The 16,234-nt window shown below is 42.3% G+C and overlaps 2 protein-coding genes across 4 annotated transcripts; both read left to right on the top strand.

Annotated features, from left to right (window-relative positions):
• Window positions 1-403: 403 nt before the first annotated feature.
• On the top strand, window positions 404-10,878 carry LOC104448812 (lysine-specific histone demethylase 1 homolog 3). 3 transcript variants are annotated; one of them, XR_005552248.1, is made up of 10 exons: window positions 404-2,520; window positions 2,823-2,964; window positions 3,425-5,812; window positions 5,902-5,995; window positions 6,607-7,031; window positions 7,653-8,366; window positions 8,462-8,536; window positions 8,784-9,943; window positions 10,166-10,227; window positions 10,314-10,878. XR_005552248.1 is itself a non-coding variant. In XM_010062722.3 (8 exons), the coding sequence occupies exons 1-8, from the start codon at window positions 566-568 to the stop codon at window positions 8,847-8,849; spliced, it is 5,859 nt and encodes a 1,952-aa protein (XP_010061024.2). In that variant the 5' UTR covers window positions 404-565; the 3' UTR covers window positions 8,850-10,878. The 3 variants fall into 3 exon arrangements, 1 of the variants encoding a protein (XP_010061024.2); XR_726428.3 differs by having other exon boundaries at window positions 10,166-10,878; XM_010062722.3 differs by having other exon boundaries at window positions 8,784-10,878.
• Window positions 10,879-11,868: 990 nt separating this feature from the next.
• On the top strand, window positions 11,869-14,357 carry LOC104448811 (V-type proton ATPase subunit c1). Its single transcript, XM_010062721.3, has 3 exons — window positions 11,869-12,173; window positions 12,340-12,625; window positions 13,943-14,357. The coding sequence occupies exons 1-3, from the start codon at window positions 12,098-12,100 to the stop codon at window positions 14,073-14,075; spliced, it is 495 nt and encodes a 164-aa protein (XP_010061023.1). The 5' UTR covers window positions 11,869-12,097; the 3' UTR covers window positions 14,076-14,357.
• The last annotated feature ends 1,877 nt before the right edge of the window (window positions 14,358-16,234 follow it).

Raw genomic sequence — 16,234 nt, 5'->3', positions numbered from 1 at the left:
TTCCTTTTCGTTTAGCGCACAACGCTATGTTCCCAGACAGTCCGCACCTCTCACTCTCCTCGTCGTCTCCCGTCCTTTTCCGGCGAATCCGTCGCCCGTCGAGCGCTTCCTCCGGCGCGCGCGCGCGCAGGTCGGTGCTCGTCCTCAATCTCCTCTCCTCTCCATCCGACTGATTTAGTGATTGCGGTAGCGCTGCCCGGCTTTTCTTTTTTCTTTTTCTTTCCTGTTTCCCAATCGCTAGGTCAATTCCGAAAATTGGGATTGGACCGGATGGAAGCAATGCGGTGAGCTCGGCCGCGCCGGGCATTGGATTTCCGATTGATTCGCGGGGGTCAATCTGGTGTCCGGGAGCAGGTTGCGGGGGGGAAGGAGGATTAGCTGTAGAGTTGGCGGGTCACGGCTTGTGGGGGTGGGGGATTGTTTCGGCGGCCATGCGCTGCCGTTTCGTGGTGATTGAGAAGTGGAAGGTGATGCCTTGCGTGGTGGTGGGTCGCGGGTTGTCGGCGCGGGGGGTGAAATTGGGATAGGGTTGCCGTTGGGATTTGGGATTTTATCGGCGGAGGAGATGACTCGGGAGGAGAGGAGCTCGAGTGCTAGGAAGAAGGAGAAGTTGGAGGTTCATTTCGATTCGGACGACAATGAACCCATCGGGTCACTTCTGAAGTTGAAGAAGTCGCGAAAGAGCAAGAGGGTTAAGTTGGGGTTGGATGATCTCGGGGAAGAAGGTAGAAAACGTGGGGCTAGTGAAGAGAAACCGCTGCTGGTGGAGGATTTGGGGGGCATGGACGATACATTGGCGAGCTTTAAGAGGAAATTAAAAGGTCCAAAGAGAGAGCGCAGGAGCTCGGTGTTAAGCAGCGTTTCTTCAGATGCGGTGGAGCTGTTGGAACATTCTGCTAAAGAAAACATGGATGATAGGATTGCGGACTCAATTTCAATGGAATTGGTTGTGGAAAAGGGTCAAGAGGCTGGTGGCGATGGATCTCATAAAAGGGCTGGAAAAGAAAGTAAGGGAAGAGCAAAGAGGCCGAAATTCGATCCAACCGTGAAATTGGTTGAGGACCAAAATAAGTCCTACGGTGATGATTCGAAAGATTTGGAACCTCGGCATGATTCACTAGAAGAAGACAATCATCAAGATGTTCCAGGAAAAGGTCCTGGTGATTTAGCGGATGGCCTGTTGGAAGACTCAATATCATCATTTTTCAGGGGGGCACAATCTGGTGATCTTGGTTTTAAACAGAAAATGGGGGGACATACTACAGATCATGGGTGCAGTCACCAGTCTGATGGTGTTCCCGGAGATTTTCATGCTGCTGCAGAAGTTAAAGAACATCATACTGCTCACCTCTCAATGGAACTTCTATCCAAGAACCTGAAATGCACAGATAGAACATGTCTGAATGCTGGTTCAGCTTCGGATGAATGTGACGTTGTAGACAATGAGCCCTTTAGTAAAAATATGAATCACGCATCTAGCTGCATAGAAGAAGGAAATAACTCAGCTGTCAGTTTCTTTTCAGCTGAAGTTGGACCTTCCTCTGATGCTTGTGGGATGAGCAAACTGGGCGAGGAGGCCGGTGCATGCTTGACGAGTGCTCAAGTCGATGACGTCAGTTCAGCTCCTGTGGAAAAGGCTGTGTTGGAAATGGAAACCATCAAGCATGGGCTAAAGCACTGTTCTATGGCGAAGACATGCACTTCGGTGGTGGATATCAATGGGTCATGGAAAACTCTGTCTGTCACAGAAACAAAGGAAGAGACTTATGGAATGGGTCGGGTTGAATCCACTAAAGGATTTACTGATGTATCGTGTGGAGACCAAGCGGGCATTTCCATTTCGAGGCTTGGAGAAGAAATTGTGGAGCTTTCAGTCAATGACAGAGTATCAAATGTCTTATTTCCAAATACATCAAAGGATGATCAACAATGTAACCACGGATATGTTTCAAAGTTGATATCTTGCGAGCCACCTGAGAGCCGTATAGGGATTGAAGAAGCCGCTGTGTCAAAAATCAGTTCGGATGTTAGTCAGTCTACGTCCGATCATACTCAGCCTCACTCATCATCTCGTGACACCTCTAAAGGAACTCCCTTTCCTAGTCGGGACTATACTTCAACTGAAGGATTGACTACGAGGGCATCCCTTATCCCTAGTTTTCAGGACGAGAAGGACAATGATCCTGAAGATAATCGTGATTCAAGCAGCAAAGACACTAAGCTCTCAGCTATGCAGCGTTTACTACGCAAGGTCAGAAAGCATAGGCATGGAGACATGGCTTATGAGGGAGATGCTGAATGGGAGACTCTAATGGATGGGCAAGGTTTTCTTGAAAACCATCGGGTTGGGGGTATTGTCCGTTCATATAGAAGCAGAGGGAAGCCTGATTTGTCTTCAAATGGTGGTGCTGTAGCAGTGTCAGTAGGACTAAGAGCTCGAGCAGCTGGTCCATTCGAGAAGATTCAATTCAAGGAGTTCTTGAAACGAAAAGGCAGCCTTCATGAGTATCTAGATTGCAGGTTTATCCTACTACCAAAGCCTACATGTGCATTTGCATCTAGTGCTGTCACAAAAGCTATCATACTGGCTGGAACAAATGTTATTTGATCACATTCTGCACTTCATATAACCCAATTGAAAGTTCTTAATGATATCCAGTGGGACTTTTCATCCAAACTCATTGCGAGTTGCAAAGTTTGAATGCTTTCCCTCACCTTGTAAAACTGAAGCTAGGGTATTTGGTCTGTTGTTATATTATGCAGGCTTCTATTTTCCGTGCTTTAAACTGGCTCAATATAACTTGTCGCTTGTTATAATACAGGAATTGGATCTTAAGTCTTTGGAGCAAAGATGCTAGCAATATATTGTCTCTTGCGGACTGCGGAGTTGCAGAATCTCCCTCAGACAATGAACCAGCTCGAGCTTCATTAATTAGAGAAATATATGTTTTTCTCGATCAGAATGTAAGTTGTAATTGACTGTCAAGTCATTTCATTCTCAACAATAAACTTTTAGCATTCATGAACTCTTCATCCTGCTTTTTCTGTTGGCATCATTTTCACAATCAGGATGAAGGTTACAGTAGATTTCATGTCATGTCCATTTATTCAAATGTGATTATGCATTTAACTTTATGCTTGATCATCTTCTCAGAAAGTCATCGCAGTCACTTTACAGTATAGTATCGTAACATTCTGCACACCCTTGGCCCTTGACCGTCAACAGTCTCTAGACATGAGAGAGATTTTCACTGATTTGGTCACTGCACATCCTAACATAAAATTCTGTGTGCTTCACATGCAAAAACTCTTTTCCTAATTTGCTCTGTTATTTCTATTCAAAAGCATTTTTATGGCTGGGGAGTTCTATTGTCTGTGAATCTCAGTCAATGAGTAATGTCATGTGATTATGTATATATGCTAGGGTTATATCAATACTGGAGTTTCAACAGCTAAGCAGAGAGCCACATCAAATGCGGGTCAAAATGATGAGGTTATGGGTGAAAAGGATTTTGAAAAGATTGGTGGGGTGTCCATTGCTCCAGATGAGCAGAGAGCCAAATTAAGTGTTGAACCAGATGATGAGATTTCAGGTGAAAAAAATCTTGAGAAGATCAGTGGGGTGTCTTTTGCTGAAACGGTGGGCAAGTTTTCTGCTGCACTTGGTCAGTTCAAGAGCTCTGAAACATGTATGGAGGCAAATGGCAGTGTAGTAATGATTAGTGAAGAAAGTTCCAAATCAGAAATCTTGGAGTGCCAGAGCCTTCATTCAAAGATGTTGCAGTCACCCTGTGACACAAAAGCTAATTGCCTGGACAACCGTCACTCTGGAAACGATTTGACTGATACAGATTTTCCAAAGAAGTCAGATATAGATGTTTTACCTGCTGATCAGTCCTCCAAAGCTATGGAATTCTGTTTGGAACCTGCTATGGCTTCAGAATCAGTGGAGTGTCCTGATTCTGTTAAATGCATCTCAAATGTTCAGGCAGGGCATTTGAAATGCAGCTTGGATGCTGGAAAGAAGATAATAGTTATAGGAGCAGGTCCTGCCGGCTTAACAGCTGCTCGACATTTGCACCGCCAGGGTTTTTCAGTGACTGTGCTTGAGGCTAGGAGTCGGTTAGGTGGTCGAGTTCACACTGACCGTTCGTCTCTTTCTGTTCCCGTTGATCTTGGGGCAAGCATCATTACTGGCGTTGAAGCTGATATGGACACTGAAAGAAGACCAGATCCTTCTTCATTGATCTGTTCGCAGTTGGGCCTCAAATTGACTGTGTTAAACAGTGATTGCCCTCTCTATGATATTGTAACGGGTCAGAAGGTTCCTACTGATCTTGATGAAACCTTGGAAGCTGAATACAACAGCCTTCTAGATGATATGGTATTGGTCGTCGCACAAAATGGGGAACGTGCCATGCAAATGTCACTTGAGGATGGTTTAGAATATGCACTTAGGAGGCGCCGAATGGCACAAGTAGGAACAGATATTGGAGAAAGTGAACTGCAGAACTCTTCACTTATCAATTTAAAAACTAGGACTAACAGTGGAGTTCCTGATGATAGTTTTCTAAAGGAGGACATATTGAGTCCCCTTGAAAGAAGGGTGATGAATTGGCATTTTGCCCATTTGGAGTATGGTTGCGCTGCATTGCTGAAGGAAGTTTCCCTTCCGCATTGGAATCAAGATGACATATATGGAGGATTTGGGGGAGCTCACTGTATGATAAAAGGGGGTTATAGTACTGTCATTGAGTCTCTTGCAAAGGACCTCAATATACATCTAAATCATATAGTAACAGACATTTCCTATAGTACCAACGAGAGTGGCTCAATTGATGGAGACTCTTACAGAGTTAAGGTTTCCACTTCAAATGGCAATGAGTTTTTAGGAGATGCTGTTCTGGTGACGGTACCCCTTGGGTGCTTAAAAGCTGAGACCATTAAGTTTCATCCTCCATTACCTCAATGGAAACAGCTTTCCATTAAGCAACTTGGTTTTGGAGTCCTCAATAAAATAGTTTTAGAATTCACGGAAGTATTTTGGGATGACACTGTGGATTATTTTGGAGCAACTGCAGAGGAAACAAATTGCAGAGGGCAGTGCTTCATGTTCTGGAATGTCAAGAAAACTGTTGGAGCTCCTGTTCTTATAGCCCTATTGGTTGGGAAGGCTGCACTCGATGGTCAATGTATGACCTCACCTGACCATGTAGGTCATGCTGTTATGGTTCTTCGTAAACTGTTTGGAGAGGCATCTGTTCCTGATCCAGTTGCATCTGTTGTCACTGACTGGGGTAGGGATCCTTTTAGTTATGGTGCTTACTCCTATGTTGCGATCGGAGCATCCGGAGCAGATTATGACATTCTGGGCAAACCTGTCGATAACTGTTTATTTTTTGGTGGTGAAGCCACCTGTAAGGAGCATCCTGATACTGTTGGTGGTGCAATGATGAGTGGACTTAGGGAGGCTGTTCGAATCATGGACATATTGAGTACTGGAAATGATAACAAGGCAGAAGTGGAGGCCACGGAAGCTGCACAAAGGCAATCTGACCATGAAAGAGATGAAGTCAGGGACATAATCAAGAGGCTTGAGGCAGTTGAAATCTCGAATTACCGTTACAAGAACTCCTTGGAAGGTGACTATATCCTTTCCAGGGAAGGTTTGCTGCAGGAGTTGTTTTTCAACACTAAAGCCACTGCTGGAAGACTGCATGTGGCAAAGGCACTTCTACGCCTTCCCGTTGAAGCCTTGAAGTCATTTGCTGGCACCAAAGAAGGGCTTAGCACACTTAACTCATGGATACTGGTATCATTATGGTCAAAGTTTCTTTTGAACAGTATGAAATTATGTGTTGATATGAATATTGATGATAATTTACATGCATTCTGTGGTAGGACTCAATGGGAAAGGATGGGACCCAACTCCTGCGTCACTGTGTTCGCCTTCTGGTTCTTGTGTCCACTGATCTTCTTGCAGTGCGTCTGTCAGGTATGGAGTTCCCTTTTCTGTCTCAAGAAATTTATAGCAAGTTCAAGAAAACTTGAACGTTTTTACCTACAATACAACTTCTCGATTCTGTTGGTCTTTCTTGGAAGGTAGGAGAAATGCTACAGATATAGGTTAACTTGTGCACAAAAGGTTTTACATATCTGTCAAAATGCTAGAACCTTTCACGGATTTCTTGTTGCACTTGCCATCAATCATCAATTCTAAGTCCAGTGCAAAATTAGGGGATGTGCCCCCAAGGGGAGTCTCATGATAGGTGACTAGCTATATTGACTTACTACCTTTTTGAGTAACTCAGCTCTTCTGTGGCTATATGGGAAATTTGGCAAGACTGCCTTCTGTGTCCTCACAGTTTGAGCTATCATTTTAGTCTTGCTTTGCGATGCCTTCAAAATTTGCGGTCATATACTTCTAGGTGGCGTTTCTTCATACTGGCAATGTCTATTAAAAATTCTGCTTCTAATGCATATTAAGTTTTCTTTAGAATATCCACTTATAGTCTTGCCACTCTTCTCTCTCTCTCTCTCTCTCTCTCTCTCTCTCTCTCTCTGTGGCTTTTTTAATGTGTTTTGGTTGATCTTGTTGTGTTGCAGGTATTGGAAAAACTGTGAAGGAGAAAGTCTGCGTGCATACGAGCCGTGATATACGAGCTATAGCGAGTCAACTGGTTCATGTATGGCTTGAAGTCTTTCGCAAGGAAAAAGCTTCTTTGAAGAGTAAATCTGTTAGAGATCCTTCTGCCGGGAGGCTACCTGTGCGGACCCAACTCGGTGGTTATGATGCTAAAGGAAACACACATGCGTCGCCTTCTATTACAAACGTTAAAAAAGTGAAAAGTAAATCAGCCAAGTTAGAAAACGACTCAAGATCGGAAAGCAATTCGTCAAGGTCACGAGGGTCAGTGGAGAGACGTGATAGAATTATGGTTGGGAATGAAAAGATGGTCATGTCTGAGGAAGAAAAGGCTACTTTAGCTGCTGCAGAAGCAGCCAGTGCCGCAGCACTGGCAGCTGCCGAGGTATGTTTTTCTTGGATCTTTACTCACAATAGATGATCATGTTAGTTCTTTCATATAATATTTTATTTATTTATTTTAATGGGCCGGGCTGTGTTCTTTATTAGAAGGGTTCTTTGTCTTGTCGAAATTGTTTGTTTAGGAGATTTTGGGGTACCCCAGAGCAATCTCAATAGATATCAATGAACTGTGGTATTTGGCCTATTGAAGCTGCTTGCCAGTGTGTTCTGAATGCTACGAGTTTCTGCTATGTAGTCCTTCCTCTGCCTTTACTTGAACTAGCTGCCGGACCTCATTTACTTCAAGCAATTTCCATTTATGTGTTAGTTTACTTACAGAATTTTGTAATTTCACCACTTTCCCTGTTGGTTGCGTTCCATCAATGTCATGAAAGGCACTGAGCTGTACACTCAAGTTCATTTTTCTTCTTTGCTAGAGAATTTGATACAACCAAATTGGGTTTGTCACATCTTCTGGCTGTTTGGTGTTGGATTACATTATTTCTAGGATTTCATACTTGTCAATGAATTGTGTGCTGCGGGCTGCCACAGTCCCATTCCCTTGTGTCATCATTACTGTCATTAGTTGGAAGAAATTGGATAACCAGTCTATTGGGTGCTGCAGGCATATGCATCTTCAGAAGCGAAGTGGAGGACAATGTTGCAGCTCCCCAAGATACCCTCATTTAACAGATTTGCTCGAAGGGAGCAATATGCTCAGATGGATGAATCCGAACTTCAGAGAAAGTGGCCTGGTGGTGTTTTAGGGCGACAAGATTGCATATCTGAAATAGACTCTAGGAATTGCAGAGTTAGGGATTGGTCTGTTGATTTCCCTCCTTTTATTAACCTTGAAAGTTCAAGAATGTCAGCAGAAAACCTATCGCATCAGAGCCATTCAAATGATATTGCGAACAATTTGAACTTCAGAGAAAACTCTGGAGAAAGTGTGGCAGTAGATAGTAGCATATATACACAGGCGTGGGTAAATGCGTCTGGAAGTGTGGAGGGAAAAGATTATCATGCCATTGAAAGATGGCAATCTCAAGCAGCTGCTGCGGAGTCTGATGCCTTCCTACCAAATATGCATGTAAAGGATGAGGAGGACTCAAATTCTCTCCCGAGACCACCGGCCCGTAAGCGGGATGGGCTTGCTAATGAGAGCTCTCTATCGCAGATTACTGTAAACAAAGATTCGAATCAGAATCAGCATCGAGGAGCAGATCGAATTAAACAGGCAGTGGTAGATTATGTTGGGACTTTGCTCATGCCCCTTTATAAAGCCAGAAAAATTGATAGGGAGGGATACAAGTCTATAATGAAGAAAACAGCGACAAAGGTCTTTAGCATTATCTCCCTCAGTATCTTCATAAACTTATATTTTGCGTAGCAACTATCTTTATTTGGAATGTATTATTTATATTCTGTTGACAGGTCATGGAGCAAGCTACAGATAAAGAGAAAGCAATGTTAGTAGCAGAGTTTCTTGATTTTAAGCGTCGGAATAAGGTGTGGACTATACTCGTTTTAATTTCATGAACTTTGCTTTTGATGTATGATTGGCTATTATCACTGTCTCTGCAATCCTTTCCAGGTTCCTTTATTGGTATCTGTGTGGAGAAGTACACAGACACACAGTGCAGTTCATAACAAAACACTGCGTCCTACTATGTAGAATGTCAGAATATTTTAAGATTGAGTTTCGGTGGAAGTCTTTGCTGATGTTAAACTTTCCTTTGATGCATTCAACATGCAGATCCGTGCTTTTGTGGACAAATTGATTGAGAAGCATATGGCGGCTAAACCAGTTATGAAACCATGATAGGCTATAGGACTTTCTGGTCCTTCATTGTTTATGCCTGTCTTCCTGGAATATTGACTCATACTGGTTGACTTCCTTTGATGATGGTGGTCAATGATAGAGGCATTGAAAGGATTGCTTGCTCTAAATTCTCAAGAAGGTCCAAGTTTGCTGGTCGTGGAGGATCTGCCATAGAGTGGTGAATATTGTTCAACTTATTTTGGCTCAGACATGTGGTGCTTTGATGAAATTGGTGGCTTCTTGCAAATGTCCTCGGTCACCAAAGCAAGTTATCTTGTGATGCAACATTTTAGACTGACTTCGATTGGCTGGGAAAATTCTGATGTGATCGGTTTAGCTTTATGCAGCTTGTACTTCCAAGGTGGATATGAGGAACCCATTTTTTTCAAGGGATACACCTAGATTAGAGACTTTTTGTTAGATGTTTTTTATTTTATTTGATAACATATGTACATTGTAGGATATTATCAGCAATTGACCCTATAGAAGAATCACATTCTGTGCGCAAAGCGCTGAATGTTTTTATATGCAAGTTGAATCAATTACCATTTCAACATATTCAAGTGTTTACACACACTGCTGTGTTCCATTGGACATCATTTTTCTTTTTATTTATTTTATTTTTCTTGGCTTCCTTGTTTCCAAAGTTGAACAAAAAAACATGGACCAAAGTCCTATATTCGGAGTTTCAATGGTTCCCAAGAAGCATTGGTAGCTGTTCAAGTACTGTTGGCAGAGGCATCTGGAAAGATTGGACGTTCACATATCTGAAATTTGGGATTAGCATCTTTATCTAGAGTTTTGCTATTGTCTCCTCTGGATTGTGTGCAGGTAAACCTGTTTCATCCGCATCATTGTAGTGGTTAGCTACCAACCAGCACAGATGTTGCTTGAGAATTAAGTTTTGATGTTGCAATATGCAATAGAGGCTTTGCAAAGCATCCAAGCAAGTGGTATCTATTTGGAAAGAAACCATGGATTCACATCATGAAGCCAGCCTTTCTGTGAATATGTTTTTGGTGCACAATACTCATTGTTGTTCACTACCTTTTGCCAGGTTTTATGGACGAGCCTGTTGCTTCTGTCCCTGCAAGGTATGATTTTGGGCTCCTTCAATGTTGACCTGTTGATTCTATGTATGTCTGTGTTCATATGCTCAATGTGACTGTATATATTGACGAATTATCCTGCTCAGCCATACTATTCATGAACTGCTATCCTCTTCTATTCTGTTGAAATTTGTCCTCTTATTGGTAGTACAGTATCTTGCTTGTGTGGATCATGCATGTATCTGAACAATTTTATATGTCCTGCAGTTTTTATGTGCCGAGATCAATCAAGAATACTTTGGTACGAATTACTTGTCCAAGCGAAAAAGGTAAGACTGGACAAGAGTCGAGTGTCTTTTCTGTGGGATTGTGAATTATATTTCCACTTTGCCGAAGGCACTATGTAATGGCGCAGGGTTGGCACATTGGGCAGCATCTTTGTTGACGCGTTAAGGGACTCTAATTTATGTGACTTGTCTGATCTCCATTGGTCACTGCAAGCAGTTGAGAGGAGAGATCATCTATCGATGATCGCTGTCCCAAGAATATGCGTTTTTAACTGTTAGTTATGTCTGTTTTTAACCTCACCCTGATTACCCTTGTACCAGGGAGGAATTCTCTATCGTGCCATACTATACGAATAATCTAGCCAGTTGAAGGAAATCTCGGGCTCTCATCTGTAACTTGAATGATCAGCTGCTAAACTGCTTGCAAGTGCAAGTTCTTTTTTCTAGTGAAAACTAGGGATCAGCTTTGTGTAAACTCTCAGGTTGTCGTGTGCGAAACCAGAAGAACTGGCTCGGCTTCTTAGACTGCTGACTGCTACTTTCATGGCCATACTCTCGGAAATCGACCTGGAACATTTGTGCTCAGAGAATACGTACAGAAATTCCTTGGACCTGCTGTGTAAAAGCTCTACTTGCTTGAGGTCGCAAAACCTGTATAGCGGTTAATGTAGCTTATCAAGTTTCTTTGATTTATGGGTGTTTACAGGCTGTGATTGCCTCCCTTTTATGTGTGGATGTACTTGAATTTCTTTCTTTTGTCATCGTTACTTCTGGCAACTATAGTCATTGATGTAATTATCTCGAATGCTCGAATGCCCGATTCGTTTGGACAGCGCTTCATTCCTAGTTTGAAGTGAAAGGAATTTCGCGTTCGGTTTTCGCTTCGAGCTCTTGTCCTTTTTCACCCAACATGCTTACCTTTACGATAGATGAGTACGGAAGGGAAAATTGGCCGTTCTGCAGATTTTAGCTCGTTATACGTATGCCAAGAGTTACGTGGATATTAACCATTGAAGATGGGAGTTTTGAGTTTGCAGCGTATGTTGAATGTATAGTTGTCATTACTTTCGCTGAATGCACTAAGAATGAATCAACATATCGATTGGAAGCGTAATGCTTTAAACTTGATATATGAAAGATGAAGAAAATGATAACCACGAACCTCGTATTACGAGCCTAAGTTTCTGAAAATCGCGTCAGACTTCGAATGGTGAGGTTAAGTGGAGTAAGAATCGGCCAAAATTAGTCCATCTGCCCGAAAAATATGCAAAGTTAAGTCGATCGATGGTTTGCCACGATCGATCTGGTCCAATTTTTTTCTAAACTTTACTTGGATGCAATTTATATGGAATGGTATTTTGTTGTTAATTCGAGTCATGCAAATGATATATCTTAAGGTTTTTATAATTTGATTACTTTTACCGGACGAAAGCTCGTGAAAAGTGCTGGAGAATTGATTCAATTTTTTTTTATAGAAAGTCGAGGGATCAAAAATCGAATTAATTAAAAGCTCAGGGACTCGGAATAGTTCAAGGTCGATCAATTAAAAAAAGTTAAAAAAAGCAGACCGACCATCTGCAATTGCATCATTTGGGGAGGGGTAGAGACGTAATTCCGGCCTCCCATCGCTCTCGGCCGAGAGATAATAAATCTCAGACACGTTGGCGGAGGGGAGAGGAGAGGGCAGGAGGGAGAGGTTTCCTGCAGAAAGACGCCAAAAGAAAAGAGCTCGTGACCCCAAAAACTCCAATAGAAAAAAATAAAAAAAAAAAGCAACAAAAGAGGAGTCGCGAAAAGCCTCTCAGATCTTCCATCCCATCTTGATCTACCGACCGCATCTCCTCCTCCTTCCTCCTCCTTCCTCTCCCGCTCCTCAATTCCAGCGCTCGATCCATCCGTCCATCCGTCGAAGATGTCGACCTTCAGCGGCGACGAGACCGCCCCCTTCTTCGGCTTCCTCGGCGCCGCCGCCGCCCTCGTCTTCTCCTGTAATCCTCCTCCTCCTCCTCCTCCCCCGATCCTCCGCCGCGCGCTCGCCGGATCTGCGCTCCCCCCTTCGCCCCCCTCTTTCCTTTCTTTCCTTTTTTGGTGTCTTTAATCTGACGATCTGAGCGGGGGGGAAATCTCATCCTCTTCTTCGTTGTTGTCGCGCAGGCATGGGGGCCGCGTACGGGACCGCCAAGAGCGGCGTCGGCGTGGCGTCGATGGGGGTGATGCGGCCCGAGCTCGTGATGAAGTCGATCGTCCCCGTCGTCATGGCCGGTGTGCTCGGTATCTACGGCCTCATCATCGCCGTCATCATCAGCACCGGGATCAACCCCAAGGCCAAGTCCTACTACCTGTTCGACGGCTACGCGCACCTCTCCTCCGGTCTGGCCTGTGGCCTCGCCGGGCTCTCCGCCGGTATGGCGATCGGCATCGTCGGAGATGCCGGCGTCAGGTAATTTTTTCGATCGGTTGCTTGCGTTTGGGCGATTCGTTGGTTCTGTGGGATTGATGCGATGGAGAGTGTCCGATTTTGTAGTGGTGGAGTGTTTTTTTGTGCTTTCCTTGCTGGTATTACTGGATTTCTAGGTTGTTTTAGCTGGATTGTCGCCTGGAAGTATTCGCAATTCTGATGCCCAATGAAGATGTCAATTGCTTTGTCCGGTGAATAAACGTGCTCTGTTTGATGACTCAGCGAGTTTGATTTGTGAACTGTGAGAGTAAAAACTTTGCCAATCCTTGTTAATGTCGTTTGTAGGAATGCTTCGGCTTTTAGAGTCTGTGGTTGAGGCTTTGCTGGTAATGTTGTGTTTATCTACTGTTGGATTGGCCATGGTCAATTGGCTATTCCCTTCCAGATTGATGTTTTGTCAAGTTGCAGCCGTGGTTGACTGGAGCTTTTATAGATCTTAAGATTGGATCGGGGATTTTAAGATTGTAAAGGTTCCCCAAAGAATGTGAAAATATTAATAATTGTTTGATACTGACTCATTATGCTTTTGGGTGGATCGAAATTGCACAAGAGCGGCTAGTTGACACTTTACCGTGAGAGCAGCCATCTATACTTGCATCTCATTGTATGCTAGTTTGGAGCCTCTTCGTACAGACTAAGGGATGGACCGCAAAACCTAAAAACATTTATATGAAGCACTGCTGCCACTTTTTTCCATACTTGGCTGCTTTTAGTCCTAAGATCAATTGAGAGGCTGAACTTAACCTATGTTTCTGGCTAAACAGAACTCCTGGTCTGTGCGGATTTGACTTCTGGGTTTTTAGGGCAGGTTAACATTTAAGGGGCAATTCAAATAGACATTTATATGGTCTTTGTTTTCTTTATATTCCCCAAGCCATAGGTATAGAGCTAATTATGCTGTACATGAATCTGAAGTTGTATGAATCGTTTAAGAAGTTATTGATATATTAGTTTAATAATTTGGATGCTGGTTCAGGTTTCACCGTGTTTAGTATTACTTGCTGTGAGTACTAGGATCTCTACTGCTTACAACTTATGATGTAATAACGTGGCATCAGTGCTTTCTCTGCCCACATCATAAGAAGCTAAGCTGCAGCTATTTAGTTGTTTTGACTCTTTGTATAGAAAGACTTGATGGATTCCAGATCACTCTCTATGTAGTTTTATTTATTTGATCAGTGTCCTATAAGTTCTTGATTTGGGATCTTAGCCCACCCTATTGGAATTATTTCAAGACTGTCTATTACCTGTCTAAGTCTCTAGATGACGATTCCTAACATGCTAAATTCTGTTCTGCAGAGCCAATGCACAACAACCTAAGCTGTTTGTGGGAATGATCCTTATCCTTATCTTTGCTGAAGCACTGGCCCTCTATGGCCTTATTGTCGGCATCATTCTATCTTCTCGGGCAGGTCAATCAAGAGCCGACTAAACGAGGGCTAGCCATGAGTTCTGATGGTGTGGTTTGTGTAGTGCTTCAGGAGGCTCATCAGTATTTTTTTTTTTTTGATTAAGGTGGAAGTTAACTCCATATAATTCTTGCCGTGCTTGTCTATGCTTTGGTCAGATATATGATGTCATTACCCCTTCATATTCAATTTTATGACAATCGGACCTCGTCTTCCATCATGTGAACTAGTAATTATTGTTCCTTGTCGTGCCATGTGCTGTATGTTGTGGATGCAAATCAAAATCTTTCTCGAAGTACTGCCTTTTTATTCTGCCAGTGTGATGCGATTTTGCCTTCTCGTCTTCATTTTGCTTTAGTACATTGCATCAAGTCTCGAATCTTTGATTGGGTTCTTTCTTTGCAAGAACCCAATTTGAGTCTCTTAAAAATTCCCTTTTCGGTATGTACAGCAAATAATACATTGCTTTTCAGTAAACTTTTGTCACAGCTTCATGTTCGAATGTGAGATTAATGTTTCACGAGTAGTGTTCCGAAAATGTTTCAAGCGTTATACCCGACCGGATGGCAAAAATAGCATTGTGGCTTAATCATTGCAGAACTGGTAATCCACCCAATCGACATTCGGTTAGTTTGCCATTTATGATAGTGCTTTCGGATTAACAAAAAAGAACCCGGCAGTCCGCCTTGGTGCCGGCATGGCCTTTTAATTAATGGAAGGACCATATAGAGCCAATTTTTAAAGGTTGGGGCTACATTGAAAAGAAAAAGAGGCGGGTTTAGGAGTGAGTTTGAATTATGAGGAAAAGTTTAGGGATCATTGGTGTTATTGTACTTATTTCTTTCTACCTAGATTATACTTTGGTTAGTACTTAAGTTGAGTCTCTTTATCATATCTGAGAGGCCTTTACCGTATTAGAAACACATCCACGTCCATTGTTGGTTGGGATTTGTGGAAGAATTTCTTATGTTCTTTAGTCATTTGGAATGTCTAAATGTTTGTTACCGTTTTAAATTTTTAAGATGTGTCTCCCATTTTTATCAATATTTAGGATGAATTCACTGCGAAACACCTCAAATTATTAACACGCGTCTCTCATTTTTACCAACATTTAGGGTGAATTCACTGTGAAATGATTTATTTTGCTATATAATGAATAGAGAAGAATCTAGCATGATAAGCTTTATGCCACACTCATCTCACTCTGAAAATAATGGAAAACATCAAGCATGTAATGGAACTTTTAGGCACGCCCAACCTATACTTTTAGACACAGCCATCATATGCTACCCAACATATTCATCATGATTTACCACAAGTGAGGGCTCGCACATCGTACCATGACTTTTATGTTGTATACCGCGCACGTGACATGCTTATTATAACACGAGCCTTTTTATCATATTTGGTTTTTATTTATCATGATTGACACGTGAGAATTATTTGATTAATTTTACACTTTTACCTTATTTGATTTAAATTTATCACGAAATTAAGGGTTTGGGATTTTTTTTTGTTGCACTTGAGCATGCTAACAACAACATGATGCTACTTCCTTCGACCATTAACATGAGATTTATTATGAAATTGAAGACATGTTTACCGCAAAATGATATCTTTTACCATATGCTTTTTCACATTCCGGTACGATATCTTCATTTTAGTACATTGAATCCTACAATCACATTCTCATGGTATACGATGCTTTTTTTTTTTTTTAAGATATTCATTAGGAGATAAGCCATTTTTTTGTGAATTTTCTTGCACAAGAAGGGGGCATATTGGTCTCCTTGTATTTGAAATGTACGTAAGTAACATGTAATGCCAAAAAGTCTTTTTTTGTTTTGAAAAATTTTACGAGTGATGACACTATGGTAAAGATTCTGGATTTGTCCAATCAATGATACCAAACGGAGAGGACCACATCACGACACCCCCTTTGTACTGTCCGGGGTCGATGTTGGGTTGTGAATAAAGAAAACATGGGAAATGACCTTTCTCCACGGGCAACCGGTTGAGCAGGTTAGAGAAGACGGAAACAAATGGGAGGGTTTTGATCTAAACGAGCTTCGATCCAAAGGGCTAAGAGGAAGTGGGCCTAAGCATTAATATTAGATACTCCTTTTATTTAAAAATAATAATAATCGTCTGCATTATTTAAAATAATTAATTAATGATTTTT

This window comes from Eucalyptus grandis, chromosome 6 (genome assembly GCF_016545825.1).
Source record: "Eucalyptus grandis isolate ANBG69807.140 chromosome 6, ASM1654582v1, whole genome shotgun sequence".
Classification (NCBI taxonomy): Eukaryota; Viridiplantae; Streptophyta; class Magnoliopsida; order Myrtales; family Myrtaceae; genus Eucalyptus; species Eucalyptus grandis.
Note: the sequence above shows the minus strand (reverse complement) of the source record. Positions and strands in the feature narration are given on the sequence as shown.